The 24,235-nt window shown below is 38.5% G+C and overlaps 1 protein-coding gene across 2 annotated transcripts in view; it reads left to right on the forward strand.

Moving 5' to 3' along the window:
- The window catches only part of RAB28 (RAB28, member RAS oncogene family), an 84,288-nt gene that overhangs the window by 55,187 nt on the left and 4,866 nt on the right, over positions 1 to 24,235 (forward strand). For both annotated transcript variants that reach the window (XM_029948634.1, XM_029948625.1), the window contains exons 5-6: positions 14,238 to 14,341; positions 18,857 to 18,934. In XM_029948634.1, coding sequence (XP_029804494.1) covers positions 14,238 to 14,341; positions 18,857 to 18,934 — 182 coding nt within the window. The remainder of the gene's footprint in view (positions 1 to 14,237; positions 14,342 to 18,856; positions 18,935 to 24,235) is intronic.

A 24,235-nucleotide genomic window follows, 5' to 3' on the forward strand; every position in this document is an offset into this window, starting at 1 on the left:
AAATCAATGAAACAAAAAATTGGTCTTTGGAAATCAAAGCAATAAACATGATAAGCCTCTAGCCAAACTGAACATGTAAAAAAAAGAAGACACAAATCACAATATCAGAAACAAAAGTGAAGAATTTACTATACTTCCTGTAGGTGTTAAAAGGAGGAGAATATTAAGAAAAATTTTACTTCCATAAATTTGACAGCTGAGATTAAATAAATTCCTATAATGATACAAGCTTCCAGAGTTCATTTGAGAAGAAACAGATAAACTGAATATTGCTGTATATGGAAAAAATTAGATTCATAATTCAGTGTTTTCAGAAAGAAAACGGTAGGGTCAGATGGTTTTACCTGTGAGTTCTACCAAGCATGTATGGAAGAAATAATACCAGCTGTATATACACTCTTCCAGAAAACCAAAGAGAATACCACAGGAGCATTAATCTGGTCCTGAAGCCAGATGAAGGGACTGTAGGAAAACTACAGACCAATATCCCTCATGAACACAGATGGACACAAAAAAATCCTTAACAAAATACTAACAAGGAATTTAGCAATATGCAGTATAAAAAAGATACTACATCATGTCCAGGTGGGGTTTATCCTGGAAATGCAAGGCTAATTCAGTATTCAAAATCAGTTAATATAATTTGCTATATTAATAGACTAAAGAAGTTTAAAGCTGTTTGATGATTTCAATAGATGTATAAAAAGCATTTGACAAAATTCAACATCCATTTAAACTCTCAGCAAACTAGGAATGAGAAGGAACTTCTTCAACTTCTTCAACCTGGTAAATGGCATTTATGAAAAACCTATAGTCACTATCATATTTAGTAGTCTCAGGATGAACACTTTCCTCCTGAGAGCCAGTACAAGGCAAGGATGTCTACTCATATTCAGCATCAATCTTGAGGTGTTCTGGCTATTGTAAAACAGTAAGAAAAAGATACATAAGATACACAGATTAAAAATGAAACCGAATAACCAAATTCTCAGATGTGATTCACTATGTTGAAAATCTCTGTGTTGAGGGGCACTCTGATAGTGTAGAGCCTGCTTGGGTTCTCTCTCTCCCACTCTTTCTGCCCCTCCTCCACCTGCTCTTTCTCTTAAAATAAATGTAAATAAACTTTAAAAAAAAAAAAAGGAAAATTTCTATGTTGAGAACACTGTATAAGCATAAACAAAACCCAAGTAAAATAAAACTACAGTATTTAAGGATACAAAGGCTCAGTATTATAAAAATGTCCATTCTTCTCAAATTGGTTTATTGGTCTAGCATAATTTCAGTAAAGATGATATTTGTGTGTGTGGTATTTAAGTAAATCTAAAGTTATGTGGAAGGCCAAAGCACCAAGAGCAGTCACTGTGCTCCAGAATTATAAGGTGAGAGGCATTTGCCATGCCAGTGATTAAACTTTTTATCAGTAGCTTATAATAACCATGTGGAATTCACTCAGTGAAACAGAATAGAGATACTGGCAACAAAGCTCATGTAAATGGAACTTTGATGTTATTTTGAAAGTGGAGAAAGAGTAGAATTATTAGTAAGGAGTCCTAGGGCTTATTTGAAAAGAAAATGGATCCCTATATTATCCTCACACACACAAAATTTGTTTACTTGTAATGAAATGTTAATGGAACAACTGTTTATTTATTTAGATCTATTTATTTTTTAGTGTTTATTCATTTTTGAGAGAGAGGGAGAGACAGAGTGCAAGTAGGGGAGGGACAGAAACAGAGGGAGACAGAATCCAAAGCAGGCTCTGGGCTCTGAGGTGTCAGCACAGAGCCCGACGCAGGGCTTGCACACAAACCGTGAGATTGTGACCTAAGCTGAAGTTGGATGCTCAACGGACTGAGCCACCCAGGTGCCCTGGCACTTTTTAGAAGAAAAAAAAAAAGAATTTCTCTCTTACCTTAACCAAGATGCAGTTGCTAAGTTTAAATATTGAATATATCAACCACATAAGATAAACACGTTTGCCTCTATCAAATGATACATTAGAGAATTCAAAACATAAGCCATAAACTGGGAGAAGGTATTTACAATGAAAGTAAATGATAAGGAAAAGACAACTCACTAGATAAATAGACATAAAACAAATAGGAATTTCACAGAATAAAAAAGACTAATTGTCCAAAGATGTGAAAATAAGTACAGTCTCATCACTAAGAAGGAAATGCAAAATAGGACCACAGGTAAGTAATAAGGTACAGATCAAGATGCCTAAGAAAAGCAGCGATGGAGACATAATATGAATCTAGAAGAATTCATATTCACTGTTAGGTGGGTTACAGATTGGTACAATCATTTTGAAAATGATTTGGCGTTAATAAAGAACGTTCATAGTCTATGCTTAATCTCAGCCAAAAGGCCAAGAAGCAATGAACATTCATAGACTATGATTCAACAGTTTTACTCTGCTATATATCTTAGACTGCTTCCCATATGTGTCAGGTGACATGTACTGTGAGTAGTCACAGTGCTTCATTGTTGGGAAAAACTCAAGTGTCCATCAGTGGGCGGAAAGCTCTCTAAGCTGTGTTGTGTCCATACAGAGCTATCCTCTATGGCAGTGAACGCGAGTAAACTACTCTGCTTGGGATGCCATGCGTGAAACAGTCCAGTATGAAGAAAAGACAGTGTCTCAAGACCACATGTATGAAGAGCAAGTTGTATGGGAGTTAGGAATGCAGACTTCTGGAGCTCCCTCCTTACTAGATGTGTGTCCTTACATAAGTCCTATACCCTTTCTGTGCCTCAGTTGTTTCATCTGTCAAAGGATGGTTGCTGTGAGGATGAATGGGTTTGATATGTTTAAAGCACGTGGAAAACTGCTCTGCCGTGTACATGTTATCTGCTTCTAGCGCTCTGAGTTCTTTTACTGTTTCCCTTATTTCATTATTTATTTATTTAAAAATTTTTTAACATTTATTTTTTTATTGAGAAACAGAGAGTATGAGCAGGGGAGGGACTGAGAGAAAGGGAGACACAGAATCTGAAGCAGGCTCCCGGCTCTGAGCTGTCAGCACAGAGCCTGATGTGGGGCTTGAACCCACAAACTGAGATCATGAGCTGAAGTTGGACGCTTAACCAACTGAACCACCCAGGTGCCCCTCTTTTGTTGTTATTTTAAATGATGTTCTTTCATTCCTCTTCTCCCAGTAGATCTAATATATGGTGGGGAATTGGAAAATATAAAGAAGAATTATATAACCATAATATAATTGCCAATTGAGGCAATTCTTACTGTGGCTTCTGTTCTTTGCAGGATCCCAAGGTATGTTGGTATTTAGGCAAGACAGATAAACTTTTTTTTTTCCCCATGCAAGTCTATGTATGAAAGGCATAAGGGAAATTGGACCTTATTATATCTATTATATCTATCTGTCATATAGGTACCATGCAGAATTTTGCAAACAAACCTATATAATTCTGTGCAGGTATGAAATTCCCTAGTGAGAATTCCTATGGAGAATGTTTAAAACATGAATCAATTTTCCAGTCCCTTTAGGCTTTTGGCATGTGGGCAAATGCTAATCTTCATGATTTATGCACGCATGTTACAGAAAGCAATACAAAGTTGTAGACAGCCACAAATGTAGAAAGATTTACTTTCTCTGTGGTGCTGTGTTCTCATTTAGACCTCTTATTTCATTTTAGCATTAAGTTAGAGGAGAGCTAGTTACCCGTTATCTGTCCCCAGAAAGAATGTGGGTAATCTAATTAATGAAGCTAAATAAATTGAGGAAATAACATGAGTTCCTGTCCTGTTGATTCTGGCTGCTGTTGGCGTTGTTTGGTGACTCTCCAGAGTTCATATTCATTATTGCTTCAGAATTCTACATCAGTTTGTGATATGTATGTGACTACAATAGAAATGCAATGCAAGGTGATTAGGCAAGTTTTATAACAATATAGAGAATCTGTGAAAGTGTTGGAGGATTATTAGAAGCTAAGTAATTAACAATTTGAGGCTCTAGCAGAGTCAGGCGATAAATAATTGAAGAGAAAATCCACAGGACTCATGGCACATACAAGAGGTCAAAAAAACAGGGTTTGATAAAGGATTAATAAAGGTCTGTGGGAAAAACTCTGAAAACTGTCAATATTTTTGCAACAATGAACCTTCTTTATGATCATATGAAAAAATAGGTTTGAGGAGAAGACTCATTATTAATGACATAATTTTAATAGGAAGGTTTATATAGTGAGATCTGCACACATAAGAATATGTAAAATCTACGTATAGAAGAAAGAAGAGCCATCCCCGGTTGGGAAATAGAGCATTGTATTGCCAAGCACCCCAGAGGCCCACGAAGTGTCCTTATCAATCCTCTTCCTAGCTTTGCAGGTAACTATTATCCTGCATCCTGATCTTTGCCATGCTGTTGTTTGTGGTTTTATCATCTGATGTTCTTTACCGGCATCACTGTCCTGGGAAGTGTGATGTGCAGGCAGGTCTGCTCCTTTAACTGCTGCGCAGATGCCAGCTCAAAGAGGGCCTGGCAAGAATGATCTTCTGGTGTCGTCAACATCGCGGGACAAAACTTAGCTGCCGCTGCAGCTGCTGGGGCTCAAAAATGCCTTGTAGGCCCTGTGAACCCTGCCTGGGATGTTCCAGCTCTGCCACTGGCCGGGGCTGACTTCGCCCCCGTCCCCAAGGTCTCTGGGACTTGGTGAGACATCACTACTTGATGGCTCCTCTCTGGTGCCCCTAACCCCATGCTGAACCTGACGGAGGGGTGTGGGGGAGCCCCATGGGACCAGGCCCTGCTTCCCTTCCACCCCCCATTAGGTCATGCTACTTACTGCCACCACTCCAGCACCCCGGCCTCCCTCTGCTGTGCCAAGGCAATGGCTTTGGTTATTTAAATAAAAAGGAACTGGGGACTGGAACTCAAAAAAAAAAAAAAAAAGAAAGAACTGGGGACTGGAACTCAAAAAAAAAAAAAAAAGAAAGAAAGAAAAAAGAGTAAAGAAAGGCCAACATGCAAGTAGACTTGTGCAGTTCAAACCTGAATCCTTTGAGGGTCTGCTGTGTATTTTAGACACCGTTGATACTTTTTATTTCTTTTAAGAGCTTAAAATGCTTTTGTCTTTATTCAACACCTACTTTGTGAGTGGCTATTGTGTTGTGTGCCTTCTTGTGCTTATCTGCTTTTGTTTTTAGCTGCATATAACAAAAGAACCAAATAAGCAGGGCTTAAACAATGAATTTATCATCTCAGTGTATTTGATTTCATGAAATCCTAATATCTGTGTTTCTAAAGCATCATGAAACAATTGAAAGGAAAATCCTAACCTGGGGGGAATGTTTGGAACAAATTTAGCAAATGTCTTTGTCAGAGAAAGTGCTTATATCATTGATAAGGTTAAATACTTAAAACACAGTAGAAAATGGAAAAGGAAGAGACATTTGATAAATAAATATAAAAACTAGTATATATATATATAATTAAAATATCTAGTATATAGGAAAAATGGTAAACTGCATTGAGGTTTTTAAATTTACAATAGAAACTAAAGTAGTTCCTTTGATGGCACCTTTTTTTCTTTATTTTGAAACCCAGTGATTTCCAAGCAGTTGTATTTTTTTTTTTTAAAAGGTTGGTTTAAGAATCTATAGTCAAAGTCAAGTTCTGGTAATTTTTTATTTTGTGGCATTAGCAATTTTTCTAATACAGTATGATTTACTGTGTCATCAGAGAAAGACAGCATTAGAGAGTGTACATGGCAGGGGAAAACTAAACACATGCTCACGATCAAATTAATGTATTTCATCTGTCTTCAACTAATAACAATCTGTCATGTTATCTATCTGAGTAGGGGCATAAACAGTTTATTTTGTGTTTGGAGTAACTTCCTGGAGGTAGTTAATGTGACAAGTAGTTTGTTTGAATTGAGCATAACCAGATCAACACTCTAGATGTTTCCTTGATACCCTAAAAATTACTGTGAAAATCTGTACAAGCGCTATATTTGTATTTTGCTTTTACTTCTTTAAGTTAGACAATGACATATTTTACAGTCATTTCACAGGGAATATTCTGTTTCTCCCGTCATATATGAACTGAAGAGCAAACACAGTTTATCCTTTTAATGCTTTCTTTCCATTGATAGGGAACAGACATTAATAATTACTAGCATTGTAGAGGGCTTTCCCTTTTTGTAAAAACACATAATAATGCAATCTGGTTTGAATGAAACAGTCATTCATTATAGAATATGTTTTTATTTCATGTTGAAAAATGAATATTAGGAAAATAGGAATATAGTAAAGTCTCAGGCCAAAATAAAAAAAAAGATACTATTATTTTTTTAGATTTTAAAAATCTTTAAATTTTTCATCATTTAATCTGATCAGTAGCTATGAGTATTACACATTTGATATTTTTTTCAAATGCTTAGTTTTTAAGCTATTTATTACATTTGGTACTGTAACTTTGAAGACTGTTCTGTTCCTTATGTCAGTAATCCTATGGTAGATGAAGTGGAGATCCTGACTCAGGATGCCTGAATGCCAGTAAACAAATAGGACTTAAAAGGAAGGTTCTCATATACTTGGCTAATTAATATTAGTGTGTGTGTTTTAGAAGTCAAAATATATACATATTTTTAGCACATGTAAATCAAATTTAATACATTATTAAGGGTATTTTACTTGTCATATTTGGACTAATCATGATGGATCATTTTTAAACATTATGTGATTTCACAATTTGTACAGCTGCAAGTACTTCGTAGAAGACTTTATATAATCAAGTGCTAAGGCAAAGAGTATCTTAGTTTATAATAGTGGTGAACTCAATTTTGTGATTTACTGTTATTAATGAATACTTCTAAATACTAACAAGTCATAGCCAGGTACTTAATAGTTCACTTTTTTATAATGATGAGAATTTAAAGTCTATACATCTATATTTTTTAACTAAAACTCTAAATAAAAGACTGCTAGGTGATCATCCCCAAAGCTGATGTTCTTCTTTGCAAGACACTAACTCGTTTTGGAATTAAATGGCTCAGATCTAATTCTGGCGCTACTGATGACAAGCACTGGGACTTTGGTTAAGTCACTCTAGGCCTTGGTTCTTTTACGTGTCGGTTAGATGAGCGATTACCTATTTGTCAGGAGTGTTACCAGGTCCGAGTGTTTTGCAGATTTTGAAACCGAGTTTAGATTGTTTCCAAAGTCTCGCAGAATGGTGTCCCTCTGTTTTTGCCCTCCCATCCTTTCTCCTCATCCTTCCTATGAAAGTAATTTTTTCAAAACACAAGGTCACATGGTGCCATTGGCTCTGACCCAGCAAGGGCTTCATGTTCCTGAATGTGGCTCATATCCTCCTGTTACACACCCTACACGTCCCTACTCTTGCTCATTACGTTTCTCGGTTTTCCGCAGATGTACACAGTCATTTTCCTCTGTTTGGTTTTGTCTCTCCTCCAGGCTCCTCTTAGCCTGGTTGGCTTGTTCTCATCCTGTATGTCTCAGATGACAGAAGGCTTCTGTTGCCACTATATGAAACTGTCATTATTACTATCTTGGCTCTTGTCACTCCCCGTCGGCTTCTCCTCCCCCAATGAGTCATCTGTAGGTTGATTAAATGCAGGATTGTTACAACTTTTGAGAGGAATAGTAATCAGCTGCATGTGTGGAGCACTTGCCATCTTCTATTTTGAAAGTTATAATGTCAACTCTTTCTGTATACAAGAGGGCTAAGCAGAAAAAACGCCATATTCATGCAATCTCTACGAGTGCAACCTTTTTATATTGTTTGTAATTTCCTTTTGAATGGTCTCTGAATTTAGAAACAAGGGATTGTCACTGTATAGTGAATGGAAGTGCTTTGAATCCAACAGGGGAAAGTTGAAGGTTTGCTAACATGTCACCCACAGGGATTTCCTTTTTGTGCCTATGGTTTTGCTCAGGTGGAGTGGAATATGTAAGTTAAGATGGGTGAAAAATGTGACTGTGTAGATGTTACCTATATGCATATGAACTCCTTAGCACCCCATATAGGACCCTCCTGCCCCAGCCCTGCTGATTTCACCACCTCTTGGAAGCCAGGTTCTTCCAGATGCTCATGCACATTTTTCTTTGTTAAGAATGTTCATCTTCTCTGTCCCCAAGGTTGTGTGACTGTTTTTCCCCCTCATTGTTTAAGAGGCAGCTGAAGCGTCATCTTCTCTGTGAGATCTTTCCTAGCCCTTTGAGCAATTCTAGAAATTTCCTTTCTCTTTTCTCTTGTTGTACCTTGTCTTATACAGACCACTGTTGTTCTCTTGGTCTCAGATTTCCATTGTATAATGTCTCTCTACATGTGTTAGCCTTCTTAGCAGTTACAGCACTAACACAGTGCTGGGTAAATTGTTCGCAAATAAATGAATGGATAAGACAGACCACAGTACACTAGCTAATACTTACTAAGTATGTGCCAGTCACATACTATGCACCTTACCATGTACCAGTCATTGCTGTATGTGCTTTACATGTATTTGAGTATTTTACTTAGCACAGTTAACATTATAATATAGGTACTATTGCCCTCTTATATAGATGAGGAAACTGAGATAAAGAGATTGATTTGGTCAAAATTTTACAAGTGGTAATAGAACAGGAAATCAAACCTAGGCAGTCTGGCTTTGGAGACTGCATTCTTTACTTACTCTGTCTTCTTCTTCAGATAATTCAGTGGATTATTGAAGAACCATAGTTTTTTTTTTTTCTATATTTGCCTTAGTACAAACAATTGAGAAGTTCAGAAAAGTTATTTCTTGTATGAGAGTAGTTCTTAGATATAGTCTGTCACTCTAGATCAGTAAAATAGTAACAAAGATCATCTCGTTTATGAATAAATTTTTTAATAACTCTTTATGATGATATTTGACATGGTATGACTTTATTAGAATTAGTGTTTATTAAACATCATGTACTTCTTGTTACTCATAAAGTCTGTGTCTGTATCCTAATATGCAGGCCACTTTATCCTGAAAGTTACCTAGATGAATAAATTTTGAACTATCACATCAATTTATGGAGGTAGTGTTCCATTGGAATTAGCAGGGCCAAATGAAGGATGGAGGGACCACTTTAGATCCAAGATTGGGTCTTGAGTTGTTAGCTCCGTTAACTAATGATTCAAGACTTAATATCTAAAGACCCGATACCCGCCTTATCAGTAAGGACTGGCAGTGGGGTAGGTAACCTTCTTTATATGGCTTTTTGCGGACCATTCTTCTTTGACTTCTCTAAAACTCTTAGATTTGAATATCAAGCCATGTGATTGTACCTCCTGCTACTTGTATTTGTTGGCCTTATCAGCCAACCCCTGCCTGAATCATTCCTTGAATTTCTCAGAGAAATTTTTCCTCGATTACAGTCACTCCCTTTCTGTTGCTGTCACCATTCTTGGTAGTTTCAGTATCCATATGGACTGTCCTTGGTCTCTCATGTTCCATGGACCCTTTACCTCCAGTCGTCTTGCCCAACAGAGTTATTATCAAGACCGAGTCATTAACAGTTTCTGAGCTCTCTCCATAATATTGATATTAATTTCATGTATCCCAATCTGTCCATTATCTGCTGTCTTTCCAATTCAACTTCTTTAGTAACTCAACTCCAGTAATTTTTAGACCCACACAAAACCTTAACATCAGTTACCAATTACATCTTAACAGTTTTCAATTTCCTGAACCTCTCCTGACCCAACTTAGATTTCATGCTTCATCAAAATAATCACTTCCTTACGTTTATGGTCTTCAACTTACCTGGCCTTCTTTGCAGTAATTGTACATGGTACAATTTCTCTGCTTAATTAGTAAGTAATTTCTCTGCTTGAATGTATCTCCACCCAGGCAGCTGAATGTGGCTGGGACAAGACCTGTAATGTACTGTGTCTCATTTTATTTTATTTTATTTTATTTTATTTATTTTTAATGTTTATTTTTGAGAGAGAGAGAGAGAGACAGAGCACGAGCAAGGAAGGGACAGAGAAAGAGGGAGACACAGAATCCAAAACAGGCTCCAGGCTCTGAGCTGTCAGCACAGAGCCCGATGCAGGGCTTGAACCCACAAATTGTGACATCATGACCTGAGCTGAAGCCAGACACCCAACCTACTGAGCCACCCAGGTGCCCCTGTGTCTCATTTTAAATCCAGGTTACTATCTGTGAATGATTTCTCAGACTTGCTCACATTCCACGTCAAAACCATTAGTATTTTGTATTTACGTTTTATTCCAAAAATATATTGAGAATCTACCCTACTTTTTATCATCTCTACTGCTACGAACTAGAGTATTGTCCAAACTACCATTTTCTCTTTCATAATATTTTTTTTTTGCCAAGATTGGAGGGAATTTTATTGCTTTATGTAACTGAAAAACCCAATAACTATGCTGTCTTCAGGTGTAGTGTGATCCAGGGACTCAAAAAATACATATAATCTCTGCAACCCACTCTCTTGGCTCTGCTTTCTTCTCTGATGGTTTTTTTTTTTTTTTTTTCCTTAGATTTTCTACAGTAGCTTCCTCAGTGGCTTCTCTGCTTTACATGTGATTCTGTAGTTTATTCTCTGCAGAGTAGTCCTAAATTAACCTTTTAAAATGTGGCCTGCACGCCCTCCGTGATATGGTTCCTAGCTTTTTTAACCTCACTTCCCACCATTTCCCTTTCTTGCTAATTCATTTCAGCCATTCTGGTCTCCTGGCTTTTCTTTTCCTTCTATGCATAATCTTCTTATGCGGTTGCACTTACAGTTCCCTCTGCTTGGAAGGCTTTCCCCAGATTCCCTTGCCCCTTAGCCTTCTGAAGGTCTTTGACTTACCTGTTTAAAATAGTACTTCCCCTCCTGTGCCCTTTATTTTTCTCTGTGAGATCTATTAGCAATTGCCATACTATGTTATATTATTTGTTGGTCTCTTGCCTTTATTAAAATGTAAGCTCCTTGTATCCACAGCACCCAGGACAGTGCCTGGCCATAATAGGCACACATATATAACCAAATGAATGAATGATCAATACAATGTCTGTCCTTAGAAATTGCTAAGCCCAGGGGTGCCTGGGTGGCTCAGTCAGGCTAGCATCCAACTTCGGCTCAGGACTGATCTCACGGTTTGTGGGTTGGAGCCCTGCATTAGGCTCTGTGCTGACAGCTCAGAGCCTGGAGCCTGCTTTGGATTCTGTGTCTCCTTCTCTCTTTGCCCCTCTGCTGCTCATACTCTGTGTCTCTCTCCTAAAAACTAACAAACAAAAAGATTGTTAAACCCAAGTATAAGGAGAGTTGTGGTGTGGTTGAGGTGAAAGGAATTGCATGTTATATGATGTTAATGCCTTTGTTTTTTGGTTGCTTAGATATTGGAAGGATATATGCCGAAATGTTTGGGAAATGAGTATGTATTACTGTTATTAGGAAATTTTTATTCCACCTTCAAAAATAAAACGACTAGAAAGATGATGTGGTTCACTGAAGGACATAAGAGAAATTAAATCATAATAGAGTATTATCGCATGTTTGATAGATGGATACCAGATAATAATCTTAAGGATGCTCTTAAAAGTGAGGAAAGGAAAGATTTTACCAGTGTCTCACTATAACTATCTTCAAGATACACATTTCTAGATTATTTAAAATTAAGTATTCTTAATTCTTAAGAAACTAAATTCTAACAGAACAGAGGAAAACTTTGTAGTGAAGTTCTGTGAGGGCCTTTTCTTGATCTGCTGTCTCCTTTGTCAGAATCTCAAATATTTATGATGGTCTTTTATGTTCCTAAAATAGGGTGGTGGCTTTTTTAGGACCTGGATTGTATATTTTTCTTTTTTTCTTTTTTTTTTTCTTTATTTTTTGGTGGGGGGAGAGAGTGAGCACACAAGTGGGGAGGGACAGAGAGGGAGTCAGAATTTGAAGCAGGCTCCTGGCTCTGAGCTGTCAGCACAGAGCCTGACATGGGGCTCAAACTCACAGTCTGTGAGATCATGACCTGAGCTGAAGTCAGACGCTTAACCAACTGAGCCACCCAGGCATTCCCCCTCCCTTTTTTTTAATGTTTGTTTATTTGAGAGAGAGAGAGTGTGAGTGGGGAAGGCACAGAGACACACACACACACACACAGAATCTGAAGCAGGGTCCAGGTTCTGAGCTGTCAGCGCAGAGCCCAGCATGGGACTCGAACTTACAAGCTATGAGATCATGATCTGAGCCTAAGTCAGATGCTTAACTGACTGAATCATTCAGATGCCCCAGGGATTATATGTTTTTTATCTTTGGGTTCTTACTGCCTCCCACAGTGCTTGGTACATAATGGGTATTCAATAAATGTTTGTTGGATAAATGTTGTTGCTGTTTTCACTTGACCAGTGATAGTACTGGTTTCTCACAGTTATGTTTATTAGGAAAAAATGTGTACTTGGGTAGTAAATTCCCTGATGCTATAGAGAAGTGTATGAGGTAGTTAGAGAGTTGGGGGGCAGATGGGAGGGAGGAAAAAAGAGAAAAAACAACACTGATAGACTATTCCATTTGAAAAGACAAATGCACACAGACATTAAATGACAAACTTCATGTTTGTTTCTTTTTAATTTGATGGTGATTTCATTGGGTAATTTTCTTAGTGACATGATTTGTTCTTACTCATGTTGAATTAGGAAAGTATTTTAGCCTCAATATTATGATAAACTAGATGTATAAATGTCAGTGCTAATAGCTCAGTATTTTAGTCTTCTACAAATTGATGCCTGTGGTATCTGGACATTTTTTGGCTCGTTCTTGTAAATAAGGTCTCAGTGATGTTTAAGGAACAGCTCTTGTGGCCAGAAAAGAAAAAAGCGCCACATTATCCAAGCTGAACAGTATAAATGGGACTCAGAAATCCCCCACTAGATCAGAAATCTCCTAGAGAAAGATCTGTTGAGCCTACAAACTAAAGACCTTCAATATAATATTAAATAAAGCCTTTTATGTAGTTTGAGAGCATTTTTTAGTTGATAATCAATTGCCACTATTATGTAGGCTTAGTAGATTTGCAAATTTACAAGTTTTTACAAGTCAGTTGGGTCCCTTCCTCAGGAAATCGGTTTAAGTTTTTTTTCCTATATTGACTCAAAGAGCCTAGTTGTCCTTAAATCCTGTGAATATATTTGCCTTATAATTTGACGGCATTGAGTCAACACCCTTATAGGGTCTGTAGTGTTGTAAAAAGAGAAACTGTTCAATAAAGGATCACATTTGAAAATATAGACTGTGCTGGATAAAACCAGTATTGGCTTTGAGTATCGTGCTTTGCTTTAAAATACCTACAGCTTTCAAGGAAATACTCAGTTGCCCATTACTTTCAAAATGTACACTTCAGGTTTAGAAAGCAACTGAGCTGTATCTTCATGAAATCAAACTGTGGCTGTAAATAAACATGCAACAAAATATTGCTATCCTTTGGCACAAAATTAATTTTGTACTTGTGTTAACGTTAAAGGGATTATAGAACTATTGTAAATATTAAAGTAATTAAATTGTTTCAAACTAAATGTGCTTGGGTAAGTGCATCTTGCTTTCAATTACAGTGACCCTTGAACAACATGGGTATTAGGTGTGCCCATCCCTTCCATTGTAGAAAATCCATGTATAACTTTTGACTTCCCCAAAATGTAATCACTGACAGCCTACTATTGACCAGAAGACTTACTGATAGCATAAACTGTCAATGAACACATTTTTGTTCGCTGTATGCATTATATATTGTGTTTATTCAGGAGAGTAAGGTAGAGTAAAGAATACTATCAAGAAGATCATAAGGAAGAGAAAATGCATTTACGGTATACCGTACAGTAAAAATCCACGTATAAGGTCAAACCCATGATGTTCAGTGGTCAACTGTAATCATTGTGTTTAAACACCTGATGCTAAGATGAGACCTTTTTTTGCATCTCGTCAGTGCGCATGAGGCTCTAGATAACAGGAATGAGCACTTTCCTGCTTTTGAGCACTTTCCATGTTCTGGTCATGGTGCAGTGTTCATGGATTCATTCTCAAATAACTCTATATGAGGTAGGTCTATTTGTTATTCTCAGTTTTTAGATTTATAGACACAAGCATGAAGCTAAAGAAATTGCTCAAAACTACACAGCTGGTGTCTAAGCTGGGATATAATATTGGAAAGTAAGTCACAGGTAAACCTGTTAACAGCGTATTGATTGATTCCGATACTGAGTTTTGTTCTGTTTGTTTTTGTTCACTTTTCTAGTTGATTTGGAGCACATGCGAACAGTAAAACCTGATAAACATTTACGGTTTTGCCAGGAAAATGGTTTTAGTAGCCACTTTGTCTCAGCAAAGACAGGAGACTCTGTAAGTAAAATAATGAATACTGCATATTATAAGTGATCTTTTGTTTATTAATAATATTCACAGGAAGTATACTTCCTAGGAGGAACTTTGGGAACAGATTAATTCCTATTGAAGATATAAAACAGATATAATGTTTAATGGGTCTATATTACATTTGCAATTCATTAAACATAATTTTATGGTTATTTTAGGGAGTTTAAAAACAGGGTTAAAAAGAACTTTAAAAAAAGAGAGAACGTGTAAGTCCCGCGTTATCTCAGCATCCACTCACAGCCTCCTGTGATTGCGTGTAGTTTCCTTTCCTCATGTGCACAGATACTCACGTTACTGCTGCTGTGCTAGCGAGTCGGTCTCCCTGAATACTTGCCTCGGGACCGGCCCTGTGCTGCTCCCGTTCTCTCTGTCTCTGTGCTGTAGAGGGGTCCTGGAGAGAGGGTGTGATCATGGCGTAAACCCAAAGTGGTGACAGTCCAACATCGCGAACTGTGCTAAATGTTTACAGAAAATTAGATCATAATGAAGGAATAATTTTGTATTTTACTGTTTTATATAAAAATTTATTTATATGTGGAAAATTTTGCCATGTCACTTAATGTTACTAAATAGATTTAATAATCCATACTACCACCAACATCATGGCACTGTTCTTAACATCTAGGATTTGCTTATTTATTTTTAAATCTTTGTCAATTTGGTAGGCCAAAAAAAAAAAGGTATTTTGCTATTTTAATTTCTTTGATTGCTATGAAGGTTAAACTTTTAAAAATTTCATTACCTATTTATTTTCTGATTATTATTGGAACCCTTTCTCCCCAGATAATGCAAATATTGGCACATATCCACACCAGCTATTTAAAAATATATAAAAATTAGTACTCTGATAAGTTCACCCATGGACTGGGCTTCTACCCTCATTTATCTTTCTTGGACCCTTTTGTCATTTTAGAATTATTTTAACTTCCAGTATTTTAGTTTCTGTTTAACCTTTCAGTATTTTGTGTGTACTGTGTTGAACCATCATTAAAAAAGCCCTCATTATTTTCTTTAGAACAATTTTTTTAAATGTTTATTTAATTTTGAGAGAAAGAGACAGAGTGTGAACAGGAAAGGGGCAGAGAGAGAGGGAGATACAGAATATGACAGGCTCCAGGCTCTGAGCTGTCAGCACAGAGCCCGATGTGGGACTCGAACTCACAAGCCGTGAGATCATGACCTGAACTGAAGTCGGACAATTAACCGACTGAGCCGCCCCGGCACCCCTCATTATTTTCTTTTAAATGCAACTTTGAAGCGGTTTGTTCTTCTGGAATCACTTTGAGGCTTGTCCTCTCCACCTGGGAGTCATTCCCCTCATCGCTTGAGGGGTTGAGCCTCTAACTTACTGTACTTTCTCTAAGACTACCTTGGTCATAATCCTGGGTTAGTTCATGATCTTTGTCCTCAGCGCCACCCCAGCTGCCGGCTCCCACGCTCTGTCATTACAAATCACTGCAGCTCCTTTGTGACCTCCTGTCTCGGTGGCAGACATCCTAATCACTGACCACTGACCCCCCTGTCTTTCTGGCTCTTACCCCTGAATGCCCGAATCCAGTCAGTCTGCAGTCCGGGCAGGACCTATAGACACTGCTCTGAATGTATTTTAATGTCCCTAACCTCCTGTCATGTTCTCACTTTTCCTCTTTTCCTAACAAATCTCCGGCCCAATCACAACCACGGCCGTGCATGTGCCCTTCGTCCCGTTCCCCCACGTTGTGTTTATCAGGCCCACTTGGCTAAGTCTTCACTCTGGCTTACAGCAAGCCCACTCTGTTTTGTGGCGACACCCAAGTATTTGCACAGAGGTCTGCTGGCGGTTTCTCTCAAAACTCATAATCACCAACCTGAAGTGGCCCCTTAATGCTGCTCCGTAATGACGCCACGTGTTCCCAGGGCGCCGGCTCTCCTGCTCACCTACACGACTGTTTTCATCACTTCTCTTCTCTCCTCAGGTCTTCAGCATATCCTCATCTATTCTCTTAGCTGGTGACCTTCCCCCCACTGGTTTATAAGGAATTTGAAGCCAACAGAAGACGGCAGCATACTCTTGCCACGCTTAACCCCCCTCGCCATGCTCGCTGCCTCTGTTCCCGTGTCTTCTGTCTTCTCTGGTCACTGTGGGACAAGCCTTCTGTGCTCCTGGCTGGGGCCCAAGCTCCAGGGTGTGTTAGTCCCATTTCTCCTTGCCCAGTGACGAACACTGCTCAGCCGTTCTCTCTCCTTCCTGCATCGCTTGTTTTCTGCCTACGGGATTATTCCATCAACATATCAAATATCATGGCTTCTCTTTTCTTAAAAACAAGGAACTCTGGATCCCATATCCTTCTCCAGCTCTTTCTTTCTTTTTCATGGTTTCAGTGGGATGTTTTGAAAGAGTAGTTTCCAGTACTCTCTTTGCAGTTTCTCTCGGACAGTTGCAGTTGGACATTCGCCCCCAATATTTCACGCAAACTTCTGTTACTAAGGTCACCAGTGACCTCCTTTTTGCTAAATGCAGAGGTCAGTTCTTCGTTTTCATCTTACTTGACTTCGTTGTGGCTTGCAAAATGGCTGATCGCTTTCTTCTTTGAAATACTTCCCTCATTACCTTCAGGGATACTGCCCCTTCTGGTTCTCCTCTTCCCTGGCTAGCTACTCTCAGTTCCTTTTGCTGATTCGTTTTCTCTCCAACTTCTGAATATTGAAGTGCCCTAGGACTCAGTCCTTAGATATCTTTTTTCTAAACCTATTCTCTCCTGCCCTCATTTAGTCTCAGGGCTTTGACCAGACCTCTTTCCTAAACTCCAGATTTCTATATCCAATTGTCCACTCAGCACCTCCACTTAGATGTCTCATAAGCGGCCCTAATTTAATTCAGGTCCAGAATCGAACTCATTAAAGAAATTTTTTAAAAATGTTTATTTATTTTTGAGAGAAAGAAACCTAGTGCAAACAGGGGAGGGTTGAAGAAAGAGGGAGACACAGAATCTGAAGCAGGCTCCAGGCTCTGAGCTGTTAGCACAGAGCCCGATGTGGGGCTTGAACCCATGAACCAAGAGATCATGACCTGAGCTGAAGTTGGATGCTTAACTGACTGAGCCACCCAGGCACCCCCAGAACTGAATTCTTAATGGTCCCTCCTAAAATCTCTCATTTTCTTCCCTAGTTCAGTAAGTGGCAGATCTTCTACTAGTTGCTAAGGCTGACAAAATTTGAGAATCAGTCTTAACTCCTGTCTTTCTTTTATACGCCATACCTCACATCTGCCTACTGACAAGTCCTATTGGCTCTACTTTCATGATGTGTGCAGAATCTGGTGACTAGTTTTTACCCTCTCTATGCCACCACTTTGTTTCATGCTGCCATCATCTCTTACATCAGTGTCCTTACTGGCTTTACCTATTGTACGCTTGATCTTCTACAGTGAGAATACTCAATACAACCATCAGATTGACCCTGTTAAAACAGAGGTCACATCAGGCCACCTTCCCATGGCTTCCATTTAACTCAGAGTAAAAGCCAAAGTCTTTCCATAGCCTACCCGATCTTATGATTTGTATTGCCTTAATCTCTGCTTATCTCCATTCCACCACACCAGCTTGCTTATTTTCCTTGACTGTTGACCATAGACTATAATGTATAATGTTTTTTAGGATGTAAACAATGTATGCTTTTTGGGTGTATGTATCTCTTTTTTCTACTAGAAATCAAAATTAAATTGATTGCAATAAATATTCATTAGGTAATCATGAGATAAGTGGGAGTAAGAATACGATAATCCACTTATGAAGCAAAGACAAGTTACACCTTACAGTCAGTGTCTGGACTGGAGCCCTAGCAATCAGAGTGGGCCCCACATAAGGCACGTATGTATGAAGGCCTGTTTACAGAAAAGTGTTGTTTTCTGTTTAATGATAACAGAGTTTACTGCTCCTTTACTGTGAACTGATAAAATACAGTAAACATTCCTCAGTTGTGTTGCTCAAGATATATGGAGGATTTATTGAAATCAATGAGAGCCACTAAGATTAGTAAAGGATTGGAAAGTAAAATCTTTTAAGATAGGCTAAACCCAGACCAAAAAGCTGATAATAGAGTCAGCAGTGAAAAACCTGGTTGCTGAAGTACAGGCTAATTTATTTTCATTTTATCCAGGACTTCTAGGAGTTCGTTATACTAGTAGTTTTATTTGTTTTGTTTTTAATGTGTTATCTAGAATTAATTGGCTGATGTTAACATTTTTTAAATGTAAATTTTTAGGGATAAATGTCTTTATGTTTAGACCAATTTAATGAATTATGTGATTTTCAAATTATGATTCAATATTTTAAAAAATTATTACTCTTAAAATGTGTATTTGACAAAGCTATTTTTGGAATAAACTGGTACATCGTGTTTTTGCAGTTCTTACTGTTTATCATTTTTTAGAAAATTCAATTTATTTGAAGATAACTGAAACATGCCTGTTTTAAATCATTTAAACCTATTTTTGTTATGTAGGTCTTCCTGTGTTTTCAGAAAGTTGCTGCTGAAATCCTTGGAATCAAGTTAAACAAAGCAGAAATAGAACAGTCACAGGTGATTATATTTGAACTTTGTATTTTTAAAAAACAATTTATTTCCTAAAAGACATTAATTTTTATCACTGACTCCTTTCACATTTATGCATTCTGTGTACATATTTCTTATTTTTCAAGACATTTATTTTATCGCTTATTATGGTCAGGCACAGTGGTAAGATTTCATGCCTTCTAAGTTGCTCTCGGACATATAAAAATAGTTACAGTTGACTCTTGAGCAACATGGGGGAGCTAGGGGCACTGACCCCACCCCCCTCCTCTGTAGAGTCGAAAATCCATGTGTAACTTTTGATGTTCCCAAAACTTAAGTACTAACAACCTCGTATCGATTGGAAGCCTTACTGATAACATGAGAAGTTGATTTTTGTACGTTATGTGTATTATACACTGTATTCCTTCAGTGAAGTAAGGTAGAGAAAAGAAAATGTTTTTAAGAAAATCGTAAGAGGAAGGACATTTATAGTACTGTATTTATCCAAAAAATCCACATATAAGTGGACTGGTGCATTTCAAACCCGCGTTGTTCCAAGGCCAGCTGCGCTCGGCTCTGGCCTGGGGGGACGGCTACGAGAGAGAGCAGTCACCATGATTTGCTTGATTGCACAGAACTTGGCAGACTCCAGAGGTCGAGTGATTCCTCTGCTTTTTAGCTTCTCTTTTGTTTTTAAGTTTATTTATTTTGAAAGAAAGAGAGAGCGCTCGCTAACTCGCACTGTCTCTCTCAAACAAACTTACGCATACGTGCATGAGCAGGGGAGGGGCAGAGAGAGAGAGAGGGAGGGAGGGAGAGAGTGAATCCCAAACAGGCTCCGCTCTTTCAGCGAGGAGCCTGATGTGGGGCTTGATCTCACGAACCATGAGATAATGACCTAAGCTGAGATCAGGAGTCGGACACTTAACTGACTGAGCCATCCAGGTGCCCCTAGCTTCTCTTTTTAAATGATCTTTATCTCTGGTTAATTAGCGAGTTCATGAGTGATTATCAAACAATCATAAATGGTTTATTGGTCATATATACGTGGTATAGTGGTGGGTCTAAAGACTTAAAGGAGTTTAGTTTCTCCCTTAAGTGAAGAAAATTATTACCATGTGCCAGGCACCATGTTACCTCATTCAACCTTCTTCTTAACTCTGTGGGGCAGGTGGTATTTCATCATTTTACGGGCAGGGTTCGGAAACTGTTGAGAGCTTGAGCAACTTGATCCACTGACCTGTGGTTGGTGGTGGCAGGATTTGAACTCAGGGTCATTTGAGAATGACACTGCTCTATTGGAGGAAGATTTGCTGGGCAGTTTGAAGTGGGAGGAAGAAAATGGCTGAAAGAGAAGCTGGTACAAACAAGCAGAAAACCTTAGGTTATATTTTGGAAGCAGAAGAGTAGTTTGGTTAAAATAAATGACTGTTGCATTGTAGAGTGAAAGGGATTTGAAAAGAGATTATGGAGACTTCTGAATGCCAAGTTGATAAATTTTATTTAACATGTGGATAGTGGGAAATCATTTTTTAAAGCAGGGAAATAAAATGGAAGCAGTTTCTAGGTAGGATTAATCGAATGGCTGTGTGCACCCATGTGTGTGGTTGGTAGGGAGAGAGACTGAAGCAAGGACTCTATACTGCCTTCGTGTGATAAGGACCAGACTCAGGGAGGAAGGGAAGTAATGGATGTAAGAGAGCAGAATCAGCCGGGCTTGCGGAATGACCGGATGAGAGAGAGAAGTCCAAGAGAACTTTGAAATTTCTCTCCTAAGGGAAAGGACAGAAGGGAGCCCTGGTGATTGGTGGGCCCTCCCTAGAGTGGAAGGTGTGCTGATACGTTACAGGCAGCCACTCTGGGAGAGAATTCTCTCTACTGCCTGATCTTCACAACAGTGCTCATGTTCAAGGAAAACTTGCACTAACTTGGATACTTTTGAAGAGAAAATTTTAGGGAGGCTATTAAGGTTCTTAGCTCACTCTTAGTCACCAGAGCCAGAAAGCTGCTATTTTGACTTTAGAGATGGACTTAACATCTAGGCCTACTTAAAAATTTGTTTTAATATTTATTTATTTTTGAGGGGGAGAGAGAGAGAGAGAGTGAGAGCCTGAGTGGGGAAGGGCAGAGAGAGGGAGATACAGAATCCAAAGCAGGCTTCAGGCTCTGAGCTGTCAACATGGAGCCCAACACTGGGCTCGAACCCGTGAACCACAAGATCATGACCTGAGCCAAAGCTGTATGCTTAACTGACTGAGCCACCCAGGGCACCCCCTTTATAAAAGTTTTTTTTTAATGTTTATTTATTTTTGAGAGAGACAGAGCATGGGTAGGGTAGGGGCAGAGACAGAGAGGGACACAGAATCCGAAGCAATCTAGGCATATTTTAACTAAAGAAGTATCCAGATGTGTAAACTACGTAGCTCTCTACACTTCCTTTACACTTATCTTGTATTTTAGTGCACCCTGTCATCTTGTTTATTATGCAATGACATTTAATTTAATCTGCAGTTTCTTGGTGGCGTTTACTTTGATTTCATTCCTTTGAAAATGAATTCAAGCTACAAGAGCCTTCTGTTATGTTTGTCAGAATCCTTTGTGTAGGGAAGCCTCATTTTTCTTTCCTGAATCTCACGAATTTGGTGCCTTTGCCAATTAAATTAATGATTTCACGATGAATGTTTCTCATTGGAAACGTTTTTGAAAGTTCATTTTTTTAAAAAGAGATTTCTAAGAACCTGCTTGCAAGCCAGCAAGCTGTGTCAGGCACTGAGTTTTTGTTTTTTTTTAACTTGAAATCTATTTGATATATAACATTGGATAAACTTAAGGTGTATGACAGTATGATTGCTCTTGTAGCCATAATTAGCACCTCTGTCACATTGTATCATTATCCTTTCTTTTTAGTAGTTGGGATAATTAAGTTCTAGTATCATAACAGATTTCATGATTATAATATAATACTGTTGTCTACCCTCATGGTACTGTGCGTTTCATCTCTAGAGCTTTTTTACTACTTGTTATAAGTTTGTACCTTTAAACAACATCTCTTCGATCCTTCCCATCCCCTATCCTCTGGCAACTACCATTGTATTTTCTGACTTTTAAAAATTTCACACATAAGTGATACCACATAGTGCTTTTCTGTCTCACATCTCTCATTTAGCATAATGGACTCAAGGGATAGCCACGTTGTCACAAATGACAGAATGTCATATATATATATATATATATATATATATATATATACACACACACCACAATTTTTTTATCCACTCATCTGTTGATGGACTCTTGGGTTGTTTGAATATCTTGACCTATTGTAAATAATATTGCAGTGAACATCGGGGTGCATATACCTTTCCAAATTAGTGTTTTTCTTTGGCTAAATACCCAGAAGTGGAATTACTAGCTGATAGGGGGAACCACCATACTCTCTTTCCAGTTTACATTCCCACCAGTAGTGCAGAAGGGTTCCCGTTTCCTCCACATCCTCACCAACATTTCCGTCTTTCTTCTTGTTGGTGGCCATTCTAACCAGTGATAGAGAAAGAGAGAGAGAGAGAGAGAGAGAGAGAGAGGGAGGGAGGGGGGGGGGGCAGGGAGGCAAGGCAGGGAGGGAGAGCCCATGCACACTTGTTTTCTGTGTTTGGTATGCCATTTGAAAGATTCCTGAGGGAATTTAGTATACCATTTGATAGTGTTTTGATTTATTTTATGGAGAAGGAACTGGATGGTAGGCTCACCAGACACCATGGACATTGACACTATAGTAATTCAGTTTGTGACATATGTAATATGTATTTATAATCAGATTAGAGTCTTAGTTCCATTCAGTGATTACCTAAAGAGATTTGCTATTTTAGTTCTAACCTACATTGGTTCTCTCAGGGAGTTCTTTAAAATGAATTACCATCACATTTTGCAAGCTTTGCAGGGAAGGGAAAGGGGAAAAGGGAAAGAAGAAGGGGCACGCAGTTCATTGATTCAGCAGACATTCTTTGAAGGCCTCCTGTATGCCAGGGACCGCGGCAGAGTCTGGGGATGCAGAGAGGACTACGTTAGGGTCCTCCTTCTCCAGGAGTTCCCAGAATCAGCAGGGGCAGACAGCTCTTTGGACACTTCTGTGCACTCCAGATGCCTTTTCCCGTCCCCAGTTTAGTAGTTGCCTACATCCTTTATCTGTTTCCTCCCCTCCCCCAACTGTTCTCCCCTAACATCATATAAAAGTTGGGACTAGGTGCTAACAAATGTCCTCATTTCCCATATTGTTTAAGTTTTTGGCTTGTTTACAAAGTAGTCAGACCTTTAGGGGGAAAATGAATTTCCAGTTGCTGTTCTCTACAAAGTACACCGTTCAACTTTTCAGTAATGCATCAGATCACCTAAGAAGAAAATGCGTCGTCCTCTTGTCTTCCCTTCTTCAGTCTGAATTGCAAGGAGGTCTTGTCATATATACTTGATGTTAAGGGTTCTTAATACATTTTTAAGCCTTGACATTTTCACTTGCCGGTTAATAAACTGTTATATTTGGTTCGAACTTGGTAAGCCTTAGTTTCTTTAAAACAAAAATTTGTCTCATGTCTGAGATACTAAACTTGCTAAAAATATATATTCTTCATGTCCCCTCTGAGTATTTTCGTACTATGTATGAACTTATCTAGCTTAGGGCCTGGTGTGTGGCAGGCATGCTCAAGACTTGAGTTAAGTCAGCACATAACCGTACAACCCCTGATCCTTGGGTCCCTCTCTTCAGCTTCATCTGAATACTGACCTTCTTTAAGGAGCTGTGAGGAACTTAGATTCTTCTTAACCTACACGCTAGTCTTGATCATCTTTTTCACCCTGTTTACCGAAACTGCACAGACGTTCCTTCCTTACCCTAAACATCCTTGTCTTCCTTGTGGAACACATTGACTCACTTTGTGCACACCACTCTAATTCTCAGATACCGAACATTGCTTAGAGGATTTCCGTATCACAGCCCATATTTTTATTTCTCTCCTCACCTTTTAAAGTTACTTTTTCATATAGTTTCTAGATCTAAAGGTGGGACTTTAGAGACCATGTATATAAACCTTGTATTTTATAGATTAGGAGGTTGTGAACAACAAAGTGGTAAAGTAACTTGCACCTAAAGTTATGAAAGCTCCTGGCAGCATCTGATGGCACATTGTATGGGAGAAAAAGAATAGTAGTTTCCTTTAAGTTCCTCAGTGTGCAAAATACGTGCTTTAAAAACATGTACCCCAATGTTCATAGCAGCAATGTCAACAATAGCCAAAACATGGAAGGAGCCTAAATGTCCATCACCTGACGAATGGATCC

This window comes from Suricata suricatta, chromosome 1, assembly GCF_006229205.1.
Source record: "Suricata suricatta isolate VVHF042 chromosome 1, meerkat_22Aug2017_6uvM2_HiC, whole genome shotgun sequence".
Taxonomy (NCBI): domain Eukaryota; kingdom Metazoa; phylum Chordata; class Mammalia; order Carnivora; family Herpestidae; genus Suricata; species Suricata suricatta.